At 37.7% G+C, this 17,804-nt stretch overlaps 1 protein-coding gene across 1 annotated transcript in view; it reads right to left on the bottom strand.

Moving 5' to 3' along the window:
* The window catches only part of SDC2 (syndecan 2), a 134,594-nt gene that overhangs the window by 16,458 nt on the left and 100,332 nt on the right, over positions 1-17,804 (bottom strand). Inside the window, exon 2 of the mRNA XM_027849934.1 lies at positions 5,096-5,207. Coding sequence (XP_027705735.1) covers positions 5,096-5,207 — 112 coding nt within the window. The remainder of the gene's footprint in view (positions 1-5,095; positions 5,208-17,804) is intronic.

Below are 17,804 nucleotides of genomic sequence, written 5' to 3'. Positions count from 1 at the left end.
CCATTAGGTAATAACAAATCAAAATTCTTTTCCAAAAGCTTGCTTTATAATGGGACTACAGAGATATTCAATGCTTATAGTCAGGTTACTTCAATATAACAAAAATAGCAATCCTGTCTAAATTAGTTTACCAGCTTAGTGTTATACCAATCAATTACCTAGAAGTACTTTACAGAGCTGGACACATTATTACCAAAATTCATTTGGAGAAACAAAAGGTCTAGGACTTTAAGGAAAATAATAACTTAAAAGGAGGAGTGAAGGGGGAATAGTAATTCTAGACCTCAAATTATGTCATAAAACAGCAACTATCAAAACTAGTTGACATTAATTAAAGAGTAGAAAAGTAGATCGGCAGAACAGACTAGATAACCCAGAGTTTGAAACAATCAAATTCAATAATTGAGTGTTTGATTAATTGGAAAACAAACTACTTGGGAAAGATAAGAAGTGCTGGAAAACTGGAAAATAGTTTGGCTGAAATTAGGTTCATATCCTAATCTTATACCTTCTATTACAATAATATTAATATGGATAGGTGAGCTGACTATAAAAGGTCACACTATTAGACCATTAGAAGAGAGCGAGATCAAGTACCCTTCAAAATCATGTGTACAGGGAGGATTTTTAGCCAATGAAGGGTAGAGGCAATCACAAAAAATAAAACCAGTAACTTTGATTACATGAAACTGAAAAGCTTTTGAATGAACAAAATCTATGCATCTAGAATAAGTAGGCAAATTGTCAACTGGGAATTTTTTTTGCATTAAATATCTCTGATACTTGAATCTGATAACCCATATATATATATATAATTAACACAAATATATATGACTAACAGCCATTCTCCTATGGATAAGTGGACAAATGATATAAAGAAATGGTTCTCAAAAGAGTAACAAACTATCAATAACTATAGGAAAAACTGTTCCAAATTAATAATAGAAAAGCAAATCAAAACTCTGAGGTTTCAACTCATAACCAGTAAATTGGAAAAATGACAAAAAGTGGAAATGGTCAGCAGCGGAGGGGGGATTACAAAAGACAGGAACATTAATACATTGGTAATGGAACTAAACATTTGTCTAACCATCCTGGAAAGTACTTTGGAATTATTAAAAAAAAATAAAAGCGACTACAAACATCCAGAAACTTGGACCAAAAGATGCCCACTTATAGGAATATACACCATGGAAGCTACAGACAGAAAGTATCCACACACAACAAAATTTCTATAACACTCCTTTTAGTGCTAGCAAAGATTTGGAAACAATGTACATGCCTATTGGTTGGAGAAAGGCTAAACAAATTGAAATATGTGAATACAGTAGAATAGTATTATGCCATAATATATGACTAATATGAAGAATTCTAAGAAGCATAGAAAGATACATAAGAAATGATGAAGAAGTAAGTAGAGCCAGGAAAACAATACATACAATGACTAAAACAATGTAACTGGAAAGAACAAGAAAAGAAAATGAATACTGCATAATTATAATGTTCAAGTTTGGCCTGAAAGTAGACTTGTGAAAATAAACCTCTTTCCCTTCCTTGTAAAGCTTGGGGGAGAGGGGAAGAAACAAAGGTGTCAAATACTGCACTTACTGTCTGACATGGTCAATGTACTGGCTGGTTTTGTTGAAATGACCCCCCCCCCCCTTCTTCTTTAATCTCTGTTAAAAGGGATGGTTTGAGGCTTAGGGAAGAAGGAAGGGATATTTCAAAAGTTAACGTGATGCAGTAACAAAAACAATCAATAAAAATAAAAAACAAAGAACCCCAGATATAAAGTCCATCTAGACATCTGATATCAAACAGGAAAAAAGAAAAAGTGAATTCAAAGGGAAAAAATTAAAATCTACAATGATAAGAAGACCCTGAAATTTGTGAATTTCTTTAAGGGAGAAGATTACCTAAAGATAACATTTCACAAACCAAGATCACTGATAAGCTGAAAGGTATTCATAGAATCTAATCACTATTCTCTTAAGTCCAGAAGGGATAAGATAAATAGCATTTTCCTTTAAGTTTACCCATTCATGGACTTCCAGTATCATGAAATGGCAGACATGGAAGAGGACTCAGAGTTCATTTAGTCCAACCAAGTACCCCTTTTACAACATGCTCAACAAGTGGTCATCTAGCCTTCACTTAAAGATGCCAAGGAAGGAGGAACTCACTGATGGAAGTAGACATTCTCTGTTTGGCCTCAGATAACAAAATGAAAACAGTGAGTGGAAATCCTCTCAAAATAAGGAAAAACTTCCTGGTAATTAGAATGATCTAAAAATAGAATGGGCTGTCTCAGGATTTACTGGGTTCATTAGTTTTATTGGCTGCTATGTTGCAATGTTAACTCACTTAGAGTTTGCAAGTCAATTAAAATCCCAAATCTTTTTTTCAGATGAACTGCTTCCTAGCTATACCTCCCTCCTTTTGTATTGGTGAAGTTGATTTTTTGAACCTAAATATAGAACTCAACATTTATCTCTATTAAATTTCATCTTCTTTAATTCAATTTAATTCAATAAATGTGTGTCAAATGTTCATTATGTGCAAAGCACTGCAGAGGTAAAGACAAAAATGAAAAGAATCCTTGACTTCAAGTAGCATATCATTCTAGCCTGTATATGTATTTGTGCATCTTGGTTCTGGCATATATTATATTAACTACTGCTTCTAGCTTTGCATCAGCTGCAGATTTGATAAGGATGCCATCTATGTCTTCATCTAAGACACTGATAAAAAACATTGAGCACAACAAGGCCAAGAACAAATCCTCGAGGCACTGTTCTAGAGATTGCCCTCCCAAGACAACATCAACCCATTAATGACAACTCTTTGGGTCCAGTTGTTCCACCAAGCTGTAAACTTTCCCCTCAAAGAAAGCATGAGGAACTTTTGTCAAATGTTTAAATAAATCTAAGTAAACTATGTCTACAGCTTTCCCCTAATCTACCTAAGTACCTATTCACCCCATCAAAAAAGGAAATGAGGTTAGAATAGTATGACCTATTCTTGATGAAGCCATTAATAGCAGAACGGTCACTAGCTCCTTTTCTAGGTGTCCACAAGTCATCCCTTGAATAATAATATGTTCTAGAATTTTGCCAGTAATTGAAGTTAAGCCTCCTGGTCTACAGATTGCAGAGTGTACTGTCTTCCCTTCTGTGAAAATTGGGACATTTGCCTTTCTCTAGTTGTCCAGCACCTCTGTATGAGGATGCAAGGGACACTGGTTAGAAAACTTTGAGAACTACTGTCTTAAGCCAAGAGTCAGTAACTGCTATTTTGAAGAACATCATTCTCAAAGCAAAGAAAGGCAGTAATGATGGATGCTGCTTTTTTGCACTTTTTTCTATAGCTCTAATCAAAGCAATGCTAGAGCCAGGAACCAAGAGGTAATGGCCTCATGTTTTAACCACAGATCTACCCTGGTTATATCCTGTGATTTCTAGGTCTGATCTGCTCCATCCACATCTTTGAAAAGGGAATTTTAATGAAGAAGAGATACATAGTCTCCTTTCCTTAAATCTAGTCAGAGAGAGAAAGAAAAAAAAAGATAAACAGAAGAAACATCTATCTCTTCGAATAATTTGGGCATTCTTATGTTTGGAGACAGCAAAATGACTTGTGTGATCTCCAGAGAGCCCTTCTAAACCTTGAATTCTAAGATCTGCAGTACAGAGACAAGATTTTCCCAATTAATTATGTGCTGGGGCATTTTAAACATTATTTAAGTACAAAGTATATCTGAAGCACTAAGGAAAAAGTGTGTGTTATGGGTGTAAAGTATTAATAGTGTTTTAGTGAGTGACACTGGGGCTCTGCTGGGCAACACTTACCCCACTTGTTCTGCATGTGAGATATATATCACTCCCCTAAGAATAGCAATGGCTATTTTTACACTAGGATTGCACTGTAAGTTCATACTTACTAGGTCAGCAAGCTCTTCCATCTCTTTCCCAGACTTGCTGTTTCTCCATTTAAAACACTACATCTTATACTATAGCTTGACTTCCTTTAAGCAAAGGATCAATTTGAATCTTTCTGGGTCGTTCTGAATTTGGGGCCAGTCTGCTAATCAGATGGCATACATAAATCTAAGCCCAGTGCAGCTGTCAGGACCTTTGGGATTACAAATGAAAATTCTAATCAATAAAAATCCCAATAAAGATTTTCATGGTACCCTGCTGAACAATGTTTCCTGACTTGACCATTAATTACCCCTGTGCTCAAACCCTGCCTTAGCCACAGCTTCCACTGGGATTGTTCCTGGAACAAGTGAAATGATTGACCATTGGTCTAGAGAGTGTTTATCACAAATGTTTTTCAATGCAACTGTATGTTTTCCTTTCCTCCCTTAGAGCAATCCAGAGGGAGTAAGTGAGGCCAAACAGTTTCTGATTTATCCTTTAATTTCTAATCTGTGGTATGGAGTTTTGCCAAGTGGGTGCTCATTTAATTTCTTTACCAATGTTTTAGGTGACATTACTCTCAATGTCTTAATTGAAAGTCCCATTGAAACTCAAATATACTCTCTATATAAATAAATTCTTTGAACTATTTCATGAGAACTGTTTCCCCAAAATGCTTAAAACAGAAGCAGGGTATTATCTTAGAAATACCAATGGACAAAGCAAAAACATACAGAGAAAACACAGTTGAGACAGAGATAACAATATACTAAATTATTATTGTTGTTATAAAAATTGCTTGAAGACTTTTCACTATCATTTTATTAGGTACCCCACTCCCAAATTAGCTTGAAAGTATGTGTATATGTGTGTATATATATATATATGTGTGTGTGTGTGTGTGTGTGTGTCCGTGCATATGTATAAATATAGATATAGATATATACATACACATATATACATTCAGATTTACTCCCACCCTAACTATGAAACAAAGGAATAAATGAATCAATATTCGACAGACTCCTGAAAGAATTCTGGAATCTCATTAGTATCACAGCATCTAAGAATCAGCTAATTATGTATTAATGTGGCACAATAAGGCAAGGTCTTCATGTGGGAGGAGGCTGGGGGGGTGTGCGTGTGAAGGAATAAAAGTGGTTTTCCACTCTTACCTGAGCCCGACGCAGATGCGTAATCATCATCATCAATAGGATAAACTCCCGATGCTTCTTCAATAGAGCTGTTGTCAAGGTACATGTCTTTATCAGAAGTCAGCTCTGCTCTCTAAGAAAGAATTGAGAGTGAAATGTAAGAGGGTAAACTGTTAAGAAGCTTATTTTATTTATGATATTATTCTGTTCTCTCTAGTTATTCACCTCCCCTCAACCTCACTCCCCCTTACCCCCATTCTTCAAGTTCTGTGTCTAGGAATGGTTTAATACTCTCTTAAATAGCCAATGAGAGGCAGGGTGGAGTAGGGGCTGAGGAGCCTGCCTTGGAGCCAGGAAGACTAGGTTTCAAGTCTCCCCTCTGACACACTGACTGTGTGACCTTAGGCAAGTCATTTACTCTTTCTCAATGCCCTCCTTAGACAGTTCTCTGTGACTAAACTGCAGAGAAAAGGCTGCCTTGCACTGATAAAGTAGACATTCCTTATCCAGGAATTCCTTAGAGCAATAAAATCTTAGCTCTAGTCCCTATTCCTTTATAGATAATACACATCTAAACTGTGACAGGTCAGGGACTCCAGTGCCTACAATTTCATTCAGTATGATTAAACAAATATTTATTAAATACCTACTGGGTGCCAAGCACTGTGCTAAGTGCAGGGTAAGATAACGAAATATAAATAATATGCCATCTCTGTTACTCTTCTTACTGTTTTATTTTGCTTTTTGAGTTGGGGTATAAATGAATCTGTTTCTGTTTCTGTTCCTGCTTCCTTGAGATTAAAATAATTAGAAACCAACCCAGGGCTTACTTCTCTTCCCCTCACAAAGACTGTTACAAAGCTTATAGCAACATCCCCTCTGAGTTTACTGAGGAGAAACGTTAATGTACTATGAGGCAAGAACCAGGAGTGTGCTGATAAATGTTTAACAACCAGCTTGGGGAAAGGTCACAAAGTACACATGCTAGATACACTTTTAAAAGTTTAATCTGCATTAACATTTTTTCCACCACTTTCTTAAGTCTAGACCATCAACAAAACAATGAATCAAGCCTTGATTTGTAGCATGTGATGATTTTCGAGATATAAATGCTCATAATGAAAATCTAACAACTGGCATGAGCAAGGTTGAGCTGGATGCAGCATAACCTGACTATAAGACTATCCAGTAAAACAGGAAAGAAAGCAGTTATCAGTCAACAAATGAACAACCACCACCACCATTTATATAGGCAGCCTACTACTCTGGAGTCATGCACAATCTTGTTTATGGCACCTGACATGATGAGTGATCTAAACAGTGTGTCTACATGAATCATTTGATAATGGAAATATTCCTCTGGTGACTATGGCCCCTGGTCTCTTTGACCCTGAAACTAGTGATCAGTACACGAAGAAAAACATGAACTGGTTTCTTTAAAAAAAAAAATGACTGATATTCAGTAATAGCAAGTAACATGTTTATTGTTGAGAAAAGTAGAATTATAGCATTTCAAAATGAGAAGGGATGTGAGAGCCCTTGGACTACCAACTATAGGCTAATCTATGGTCAAACAGGAAAACCTGCATGTGATGTCCCCAACAAGAGATTCTTCAGCCCCTGCTTAAAGTTCTTTTTACCAAGGACACTGAAGACTTAGAAGGGAGCACAGAGAATGTCTAATATAGTGTTTTAACCAAAGTCCAGGAACTTGGTTTTAAAAATATTTTGATAATTGGATTTTAATATAATTGGTTTTCTTTTGTAATCCTATGTATTTTATTTTAGCTTGTGGGTCAATTAGCATTTACTGGAGCAATTATTTTACTGACTCACAGCTTACTTAATAAAAAGGTTTCATTCTAAAAACCCAACTTTTGATCCAGCCAGAGTCAGAATAAAAACCCACATGGAATTAGGGTAGTGGCGTCTCTTAAAAATGACTGTAATAAGTTGATATTTGATCAGCCCTAGAATTAAAGCACTGTCGACACCTAAACAATTCTTACAGTCTGATGAGGAAAGAGTGAGTTTATCTGTAAAATTAGGGGCTTGACCTGGATGACTTCTAATATGCCTCCCATTTCTAGATTTATGATCTAATCACTACAGCACCATTAAAAAATTAAATTGAATGCTCATACCCAACAGACTTTAAAAAAATGATTTCCCCACAACATTGTTTTTCACTAGATTTTTCTCTTGAAACAGAATTTTCTCTTCCAAGAGTCACTGGCTGGAAACCATCCTAGACAGACAGGCAGGTCCTACCCTTGGAAACAGTACGACTTTATTCTATCAAGTTACAACTGCTGCTAGGAAAGGCGAACACATTTTAAACTTGATCCTACACTCTCCACTATTCCTCTATGCCAATTCATTGAAAAGTATGTGAACCCAGCTTGTTTAATCTGCTGTATCGCCCAGACTCCAAGTAGTGAAATTGTGGGCTCTGGTCTTCCTGTACCCAGACTCCTGAGCTTTGAGTAACTGCACAGAGCCAAAAGTCTGAAGGAACTTTTCTCCCAGCGTGGTTTGGATAACATCCATTCTTTACTTTTCTCTTTTCCAAGGTTTTTGCAATCTTCAATGTGAATTTCCACAGTTTTCTGAACCTTGCCACAGACCTTGAGGTATATTCTATGTTCCAGTTATGCAAACAATCTTATTACCCACCAAAAGCTCTGTCCTCCACAAAAGCAGTCAATTGAGAAGCACTTACTAGTGCCTACTATGGACCAGGCACTGTGGGAGGTGCTGGAGAGACAAAGGCAGCCGTGAAACAATTCCTATCCTTAGGAAGCTTAAAATCTAGCTGGGGGAGAAAATAATATTCATATACCCACATATCTATATAAAATAGATACTAGGTAATTGGGCTGATCACCCTTTATCAAACATGCCACATTCATTCCCACAATCTTGCCTTTGCATAATCGTTCCTCTCAAAATTGTTCCCTTTTTTCTACCTTTCCAAATTCTACCAGTCCTTCCAGCCACTTCAATCCAGCACTGAGCACAGTGCCTGGCACATGATAGGTGTTTAATATATGTTTACTGATTGACTGATATTAATTCAATCTACAAAGGTGATAAAGTCTTCTCTGATAACTCTTTCATTGACAACTGGCATCCATAATTTTAATTCAATTCAAGCCAATCCAACAAGCATTTAATAAGCCCTGACTGGGTACACAGTATGTCATGCTAGGCACTGTGGGAAAAAAGCAATCTAGACAAGATTTGGTTCTTTCTCTCATGAAACTCAAAGGTAGTACTTATTAAAAGCACTTAGAACTTAGAGATGGCACTAATAGTCTATTATTAAACAGTTTAGAATTTAATTATATAGTTTCTCATTTTGGTTGATAAGTCATGTAGGTCTTGCTGCATTTCCATTCGATCATAAATGGAGAGCTGGACAGGAACTGAGAGGCCATCTACTCTAACTCCCTTGTTTGGTAGATAAGGAAACTGAGTCTGCAAAAAGTAAACTTGTCCAAGGTCACAAAGACAGTAATCTGCAGAGCTGAGATTCAAATCCATTTCCTCAGAACCACTAGACATTCCACTTTACCAAGTACGTTCATCTTCTCTCCTCAACTAGACTACAAGCTGCTTGAGGGCAGTGATTACGTCAAATTTGCCCCTTTATCCCCACCATACTTAGTATTGTTTTGAGTATATAGCAGGTGTTCAAGAAATGCTTGTTGACTTATATACATAGAATAAAATTGGTCTTTGGTTAAGTAGCTAATATGTCACAACAGCACCAAGTTACTACAAGTTATTATCAGATTCACAAATGGAAACTAGATCTATTTCAGGCATGGATGGTCCTCTGACCCTATGCTTTATATAAAAATTTAAGTACTCAAGCTTCTTCTACACACGGGTTCCAGCACATGGATTTATTTTCAAAGCTCTTTTTATAAAAAGGAAAAAAAAGCCCTCAGAATACTAGAAACTCTGTTTCCTTTTCTTCACAGTGAGTGATTTTAATTTCCCTCTGCCCACACCAAACTTCTGGTTTGATAGATCTAAGTACAGCTCTAAGATATTCAATCCTTACTTGTAAATTGAGTTTCCATTCATTAGATAACCCAGCTGTCTAGACCGACACATCATTCACACACTAACAGGCAGATGGAGAAAAAAACTTACAAATAATTCTATGTTACTTTAGAGACTTTACAGTTCAGCTGTAGCAGGTAGTCAGTCTCACACACCATTGAATTCACCAAGATAAATGACTCTTGCAAGATATGCCAGGCTAACACCACTGTAGAGTTCTAGGTTAAGAAAAAGGTGAGCCTAGAAGACAGAATCATAGGTTGGATGTACAGTTCCTTTGTTAACTGATTTACCTCCCTAGATAAATGCTTTCTCTAGCACACTCAATAGAGACTGCTTGAGAATTAGAGCCAGAAGGGGAAATAGAGACTGTCCAACTCCCAGAATTTGTTTTAAAAAAATATTTTGATAATTGTGTTTTAACAGAATTGGTTTTCTTTTGTAATCCTACGTATTTTATTTTAACTAGTCAGTCAATTAGCAATTACCATGCCTTGCTATTTGCCAGGCACTATGCTAAGTGCTATTTTATGCATTTAAAAACATTATTCTGTGTAGGGGTCCAACAATAGCCACTCAGAAAAACAAAAAAGTGTTATCTATTTTGTTGTTATAGGAAAAATAAAACCCACCCACACATCTTTTCTGAGTAGAGAAAGTGGAAGAAAGCAACCTAGCAAATGAAACTTCCTAAGAAATAAGGCTATCCAAAAATGGAAGGGACTACTTTTCATTAGCGGTTTTCAAGCAAAAGCCTACTTGCTGGGCATGTTTCATTGGGGATTTTTTTTTTCTGGTTCAGGTTGGACTGGATGGTCCCTGGTGTCCCTTCCTCTCTGAAGTTATATCCATTCCCATAATTCAGCTTTCTCGTGCCCATCCAGACCAGGCTTTTTACAAACGCGTAAGTTCAAGTTTCCCACCTGTGGCTGTTACTCCCAAACCTGCAACTTTTCTGAAACCAAATTCCTTTCTGCTTCTTCAAGTGTGACCTCTCAACATTGGTGGAATAAAATTGTAATGTCAAGGAAGAGAGAACACTAGTAACAGACTTTGGGATAGTGAAACTTACTCTAATTACTCATCATCAAAACGAGAAAGAAAAGTCAGATTTTTCATGAATGGAGGTGGGGAGGAGGAGATACGGAGCAGAGAGCTTCAATAAGCCAAGCGTTAGCTATAAAAATAAAATACCAATTTAGCATTAAATTTCTGCACCACTCTATGAGAAACTAAAAACCCAGATAGAGGCTTTTGTTTCCAGATAAAGGCACTATTAGCTCCTGACTTAAAGGGGTCTTACCTGCACAGCTGAACTCACCTTTACGATAATGTAAAGGGATGAAGTAACTGTTGGCATGTAACCTTAGCTTGTACTTTCATTAAGTTAAACTGATATACCATTGGCTGACCTATTATGAAATAATAATTATCTCCAGACTCCTGTCACTAGTCACTTAAGGAGGGTGGATGTACCCATTCTTAAGTTTTTCCAAATGTGTACCCCATAGGATCTTACAGAGCTAATCTAACCCCCTCACTCACCAGATGAAGAAAACAAATCCCAGAGAAGTTAAGGAAGAATAAGGTTTTCTTTTTTTCCTTTTGACTTTCTTCTGTACCTCGAAGAAAACTATTTAACTTTTCATTAATATCAATCTGCTACTGAGTATTAGTAGCAATCTTGGTTCGTTACTGAACAGAGTTAAGTGTACTTATCCCTTAGCCAAATTTTAGCCACAATCCAAGGATGGAACACTAATTTTACCGACATATAAATGTTTCTATTTTTGACTCTGGATACAGTCAAGGATATCCTTGAGCTCCCTGTGTGAGTTTCTCTTTAGACCAAAAACTAAGTCTGGTCTCACTTTACTCAGTTACTTAAACATTTTTGCCCAAGAGGTAAGGAGGTGACCTAGTATTAACTTTCTCATTTGTGGGACGAAGGGATTAGATTAGTTCATCTTTGAGTTCCCTTCCAGGTGTATGGTATTTCCTCTAAGGGAGCAAATCATAAGCCTTCCTTGCCTTCTCTTGTCCCACACTTTTCTACGTTCTTCTACAAATCATAGGGATGCCTCCCCAGGGTGCTGGGAACTTTACCGTAGGTTTAAAAAAATTAATGTTACATGGGTACTAGTGCAACAGATGGGCTGCACATCTGTTGTCCCTTCCTTTAGCAACATGACTGACCTACCACCTGTTCTGGTCATACATCTCTTGAATGATATCTTTACACAACTTCTTGAGCACATTAACATTGATAAAATGCTAAAACCTATTTATGCCCACCATATATCTTTCAGCATTGGCTTCCATGAACTCAGTTATCATCTCTCTGCAAATGAACTCATGATCTATATATCTAGGTCTAATCTCTCGCCTGAGCTACAGTTTCCCATCGAGAACTGCCTACTGGTCATTTTGAACTAGACACCCAAAAGGCATCTCTGCCTCAATACAACCCAAATGGAACTCACTATCTATCTTCTCAAACCCACCTCTAATCTGAACTTCCCAGTTACTGCTGAGGGTACCACCATCCTTTCAGTCAAAAAGGTTTGCCATCTTAGTGTCATTCTCTTTTTTGTGGGTGATTTAATCATTTTATTAATAAAGCCAGCATGTTATTAATAAAAGGATGGTCAGGTCATTTGGCCATCTCTCTTAGACCAAAGACCGTCATGGTGGCAGGATCAGGGCTAATATGTTCTTTTCGAACATATTATTCTCCAAAGCACTCCCCCTCTTCACCTTGGCCTCTTGGAATCCTTTCCTTCTGCATGATAACTTTTCTGACTTCTTCAATTGCTAAGGCCTCATGACAAAACTATCTTGAATTCAGTTTATATATGTGTACGTATATGTATATATGATACATGTGTGTGTGTGTGTACACACACTCAGATGTACATACATATGTGATATATATAGGTCCTTGAGACGGGATGTTTCATTTATGTCTTTGCAGTCTATGGATAATAGATATTGATCAGAAGGGACTTAAGAAATTCACTTGTTCATCAATTCTCAAAGGATGGTCCAGAGATCTCTTGAGCTCCCTGAAACCCTTTTAGGGTGTCCACAAAATCAAAATAATAATAATTTTCATAAAACTTCTGTCATTTAAATTTCTAATATAAAATATCAATAGCTATAACTCAAATAAACAAAAGCTCTTTTTTTGTGGGAGGGGGGTCCTCATCTGGAATCAGAGGACCATGGTTTGAATCTTTCCTCATGATGATTACTGCCTGGGTGAACTCAGGAGGGTCGTGGGCCACGGTTCCTTTCTGTTTAAAATGGGGAGTTGGATTAGATGAGTGCCCTTGCTTTAAATCTATAATCTCTCATTTTATAGACAAGAAAACTGAGACTGAGGGAGGTTAAGCAACTTATACCAGATGACATGCGTAGGAAGCATTAAAGGCAGGATTAGATGCTAAGTCCCCTGACTCCAGAAGCAGTGTTCTTTCCATTTGTACCACACCATTTGTGCCATTTGTATCCTATTTAGCAGAGTGCCTGGCCCATAGGAGTCATAATAAATATATAAATAAACATTTAAACATGATTCAATACAGAATCAAAATGCAAAATTCCATCTATTTCCATATAGTCTTTAGGTTTAAATTCAGATTCACAGGATGTTAGAACTGGAAAAGATCATCTTTAAGATCATCTAATCCCATTCCTATTTTAACATAGGAGTAAACTGAGGCCCAGAGAGGTTATATGACTTGCCCATGGACTTAACCTACCTCCTTTGTTCAGAAATGAGGTATTTGAGACTTAATTTGGGGGGTAGCTAGGCAGTAAATAGAGCACCAGGCCTGGAGTCAGGAAGACTTGTGTTCAAATATAACTTCAGACACTTACTAGCTGTGTGACACTGGGCAAGTCACTTAACCCTGCTTGCCTCAGTTTCCTCATCTTTAAAATGAACTGGAGAAGGAAATGACAAACCACTCCCAGTATCTTTGCCAAGAAAACCCCAAATGGGGTCACAAAGAATCAGACACAACTGAGCAACAACATAACCTCTATGGTGAAAGAGGGTCAGGGTCAAGATCAGAAATGAATGGGGGGGGGGGCAACTAGGTGGTGCAGTGGATAGAGCACCGCCTTGGAGTCAGGAGGACCTGAGTTCAAATCTGGCCTCAGATCCATAACACTTACTAGCTGTGTGACTTGGGGCAAGTCACTCAATCCCTCACAAAAAAAAAAAAGAAGAAGAAAAAGAAGAAATGAATGGAATTGGAAACCCTCCATAGGTCATGAAAAGTCCTTGAGACAATACTGTGGAATATACCTCTATAATTTAGGATTTCTTTCAACCTTCCTATAATATTTCTAGCCCAAACACAAAAAATCAAGACATTTCCCCAATAAGTTATTTCAACATATAATGTAAAGAGAAAGTAAAGGGCTTAGCTTACTTAGTGTATATATAATCAGTCAAGCAAATTAGGAACATAAACCCAACGTCTTTAAGAAGCAAAAATCAAGTTGTGGGAAAACTGAGTTAAATGGGTAATTAACTACACAGGATGGAGGAAAAGGCCTTTTTCACAAATAATCTCCAATCACAGATAACTGAAGACATTAGAAAATTTACTAAAGGACTCACAGGATCACAGAATTTCAGTGTCAAAAAAGACACTGGAGACCATCTTGTTCAACTCATTATCATTAGCACCTTTATAACACACCTGACAAGTCGTCATCCAGCCTCTGGCTAAAGATCTCTAATGTCGAGGAATCCATTTCCTCCTGAGGCTGCCCATTCTACTTCCAGATAGCTCTGACTGGTAGGAAATCTTTCCTTCAATCAGTCCTAAATGGGCCTCTTTAGAACTTGGTTGCTCTGTTCCTCCTGCTATGGCCAAGCAGGACAAATCTTAATCCTTCTTCCAAATGGCAACCTTTCAAATTCTTGAAGCCAACTACTATGTCCCATGTTCCCCACAAGTCAGTCACTTAGAAAGTGCCAACTATGTGCCAGGTACAGTGCTAAGACCTAGGGATACTAAGAAAGGCAAACAATAATCCCTGTCCTCAAGGAGTGCACATTCGTGAAATTTTTGCTGACCAAGTTAGTCAATCAACAAATCAATCAGCATTTATTAAGCGCTTCCTGGGGATACAAAAGCAAAAAGAGAAATAATTCTCGCTATTTTAAGCTATCCTAACCTCATATAAAAGAGCCAAGAAGAAAAGAAAGGGTAGTCCAATATCCTCATTTCCTTTCCTAAAACAAAGCCCCATTTCCTTCCCAAATTATCTTATTGTGAACTTCTAAACTCAACTTGTTTTCATTGGATCATAAAATGCCTTACAGAACATCAATTATGGTTCAGAAAAAATATTTTTCAAAGTTATTCATCAGAAACTACAATTACTAATGGGGTCAACATCTTTTTTTATGTTACATTTTTGCATATTTTCAGTAACCCAAAAGCATTTTCAGAAAATTCTATGGTTAGATGGTCTCTTTAACTGTGAAGTGTCTCTTTGTTACATATGAAAAGCTTCTGACCTAGCCAATTAAATTCCCTAATAATCAATCAGTGAATCTTAAACAAAACCTTGTGAAAGGCCTGACTAGCCTTCCAGTGTTTGTATACTCACTGACTCTTACCAAACCATCTTTTTCACAGAAGGCTTTTTACTGGAAAGAGATAAACTACTTGTTTTTTCTGAGTTCAGTCCAATGTTGGTCTGGTTATTGATTCTAATATGAAGCAATGCCATGTTTCCACCAGCAAGGTCTCTGTCAGGCTGCTCTATTTTTTTTTTCTGTGATTCTCATTCAGTCCAATCGTGTCATTCCAATGCATTGACCTATTGGTCACCTATATTGGACCAAAGTCTTCTGTTACTATCTCTCTGTAATGTGGAGTCTAAAAATAGCCAGCAGTCTTGATCACATCCTGTCAACATTTATATTCACATCCACTAATTGCTTATATCACAGGAATACAATACAACAAAATCCTGTGATCTAAAATGTTATTAGGAGTCTCATTACCACAAGAGCCTTTCACGGAATAAAATGTTCTGCAACAAATCTGAATCTGCCATTCCCATTCCCAATGCATGTTAATTTTGTAACTCAGAAGTTAACCTACAAAAGTTTATGAAATCAACTAATCAACTTGCGTGGAACTTGGTTCCTGGCAGCTGCCGAACTTAAAACACTCATCTTTCATGACAATAAAGAAAAGGCTAACCTAACTAATTCTTAATTGGGTCTAGAATCTGGATCTTAAGAGAGAAGGAAAAGAACTTCTACCTTGAGCTGAATTTGCTGGCAGTGCTTATCAAGGCTCCAAAGTGGGGAGTTGGTATTTAGAAATGTATATTAAAACAATGCCTGGGACTTTGAGTGGGATTGTTTGGGATATGTATGACACACAAAGGGAAAATGTTCATTACTTACAGATGTGTGCAAAGTTGTGCTCTCTTCCTTTTTTGGTATATCAAACGGAGGGAAATACGAGGTTTGTAAGTCATGTCATTACCAGTACATTGCCACTCTCCTGCATACCAAAGGATATTCCAGTATTTATTTTGTGGTACAAAGGATCACAGTTTAGACAGAGGAGAGGATAGGAGAGAGATAAAGCACAAGATAAGAGAGAGAGAAGATAGAAGAGAACAAGAGGAGAAAGAGAGGAGGGGGGAGATAGAAGAGAGCAAGAGGAGAGAGAAGAGGACAGAGAAAAAGAGAGAGAGAGAGAGTGATCCTAACCTGAATCTCAGTTGGAATGTATTAATATATTCCCACTGATTCTCTCTCAATGGAATAACTAAAGTGTGTTTATAGGTACAGTTTAGGAGAACAAAGACATAGGTTTGTGGCTCTAAGATGCCTTGGTTTTTTTTTTCCTTTGTTTCTTAATTTGTTTCTCTGGACCTTTGATTTTTGTCAGCACAGGGACTGAACAAGTAGGTAGTTCCTTCTACTAATGTCATTCAGTCATTTCAGACTCTTCGTGACCCCATTTCCCCAAATTTTCCCAAATCTTCGTGACCCCATTTCTTAGCAAAGATACTAGAGTGGTTTGCCATCTTCTTCTCATTGTACAGATGAAGAAACTGAGGCAAACAGGGTTAAGTGACTTGCCCAGGGTCACACCATCAATTCCTGAAACAGGCAGGACTTGAACCCAGGTCTTCTGGACTTTAAAGTCAGCTCTGTAACCAACTGCAAGATGCTGCCTTTTTTTCCAAAGGCATTTTGCACCACCCCCCAACACACACACACCATAATGAGGGGATCTCAAATTTATGAAGAAAGCAATTTTTTTTTAGGCAATTGGGGTTAAGTGACTTGCCCAAGGTCACACAGCTAGTAAGTATCAAGTGCTTGATCTGAGGCCGGATTTGAATTCAGGTCCTCCTGACTTCAGGGCCGGTGCTCTATCCACTGTGCAACCTAGCTGTCCCAAGAAAGCAATTTCTAATCTCAGAGTCAGTGCTTCTAACCAAAGGGTATTTCCAGCCAAGTATTACCTAAAAGTTATATTTTTAGCCCCTAACATTTAGCTGTGCATATTATAAGATAAAAATGACTGCTATCATATTTACATCAACAATGTATGTTAGTGAATAGCAAGAGAATGGAAAATGAATGAGAAGTAGATCGTAATGGATCAGACCTGAGCAGTTTCATGTCAGCCTGTGCCTGGGAACCATTTTGCCATGTTTCATACGTAGGGATGGAATCCACAATTTAGCATGTATCATAGAGGCATGGCTAAGTTCAACTCTACTTGAATCCCAATAAATGCACGAGTCACTCCAGAGCTGCCCCAATGAGAGGAATGTTACGCTGAGTACTAGTAAAGCTCATAGAAAGGCTTCTTGTCTATTTTAAAACACACCAACTATGCAGAGGGCTCAAATCCTATTAATCATAGTCCATGAGAGCTAGGGATCAGCTTCCAAGTCTCAACTCTACGGATAAAGTCTCTGAGAGGGCAGGATTTTCCACTCCAGTGATACAATCCCTTGCTTCTCAATCTCCCAGGAGCAGTTGCCATTAAGCCTGAGCTTTCCCACTTCAAAAATGGCCTTTTGTGAAGGTATAGGTCAAGAGGAAATCTTGTAAGTTTTACTATCTGTTATGCATCCTGTAGCATTCCTTCTTCCAATCCTTAATGGCAATGCTCGCCCTTCTTTCAAGGTTTCAAATCTTGGTTACTGCCTCTCCTGGATCACTATTTCAGGAAGAGCCTCAGCCAGCAGATGAGGAAACTGAGACCCATTAAATGACTTGCCCACAGTTATGCAGATTAGTAAGTGGCTCAGATTCAAACCTAGATCTTCCAATTCCAAATGCAGTTTCCAACTCCTAATCATGTTATCAACATAGAAAAAAATTTTAATAATGCCCCATCACCTATCAAATAAAATCCAAACTTCTTAGTCTAGTATTTAAGGTCCATCTCGGTTTGGCACCAACCTAACTTTCTTTCTTTCTTTTTTATTTTTAGGCAATTGGGGTTAAGTGACTTGCCTAGGGTCACACAGCTAGTAAGCGTCAAGTGTTTGGTCTGAGGCCAGGTGTTGAACTCAGGTCCTCCTGACTTCAGGGCCAGTCCTCTATCCACTGCACCACCTACCTGCCCCAACCTAACTTTCTCAG

Source organism: Vombatus ursinus, unplaced genomic scaffold (genome assembly GCF_900497805.2).
Source record: "Vombatus ursinus unplaced genomic scaffold, bare-nosed wombat genome assembly UNPS02008961.1, whole genome shotgun sequence".
NCBI classification, from domain to species: Eukaryota; Metazoa; Chordata; class Mammalia; order Diprotodontia; family Vombatidae; genus Vombatus; species Vombatus ursinus.
This window is presented reverse-complemented; position numbering and strand designations above follow the sequence as displayed.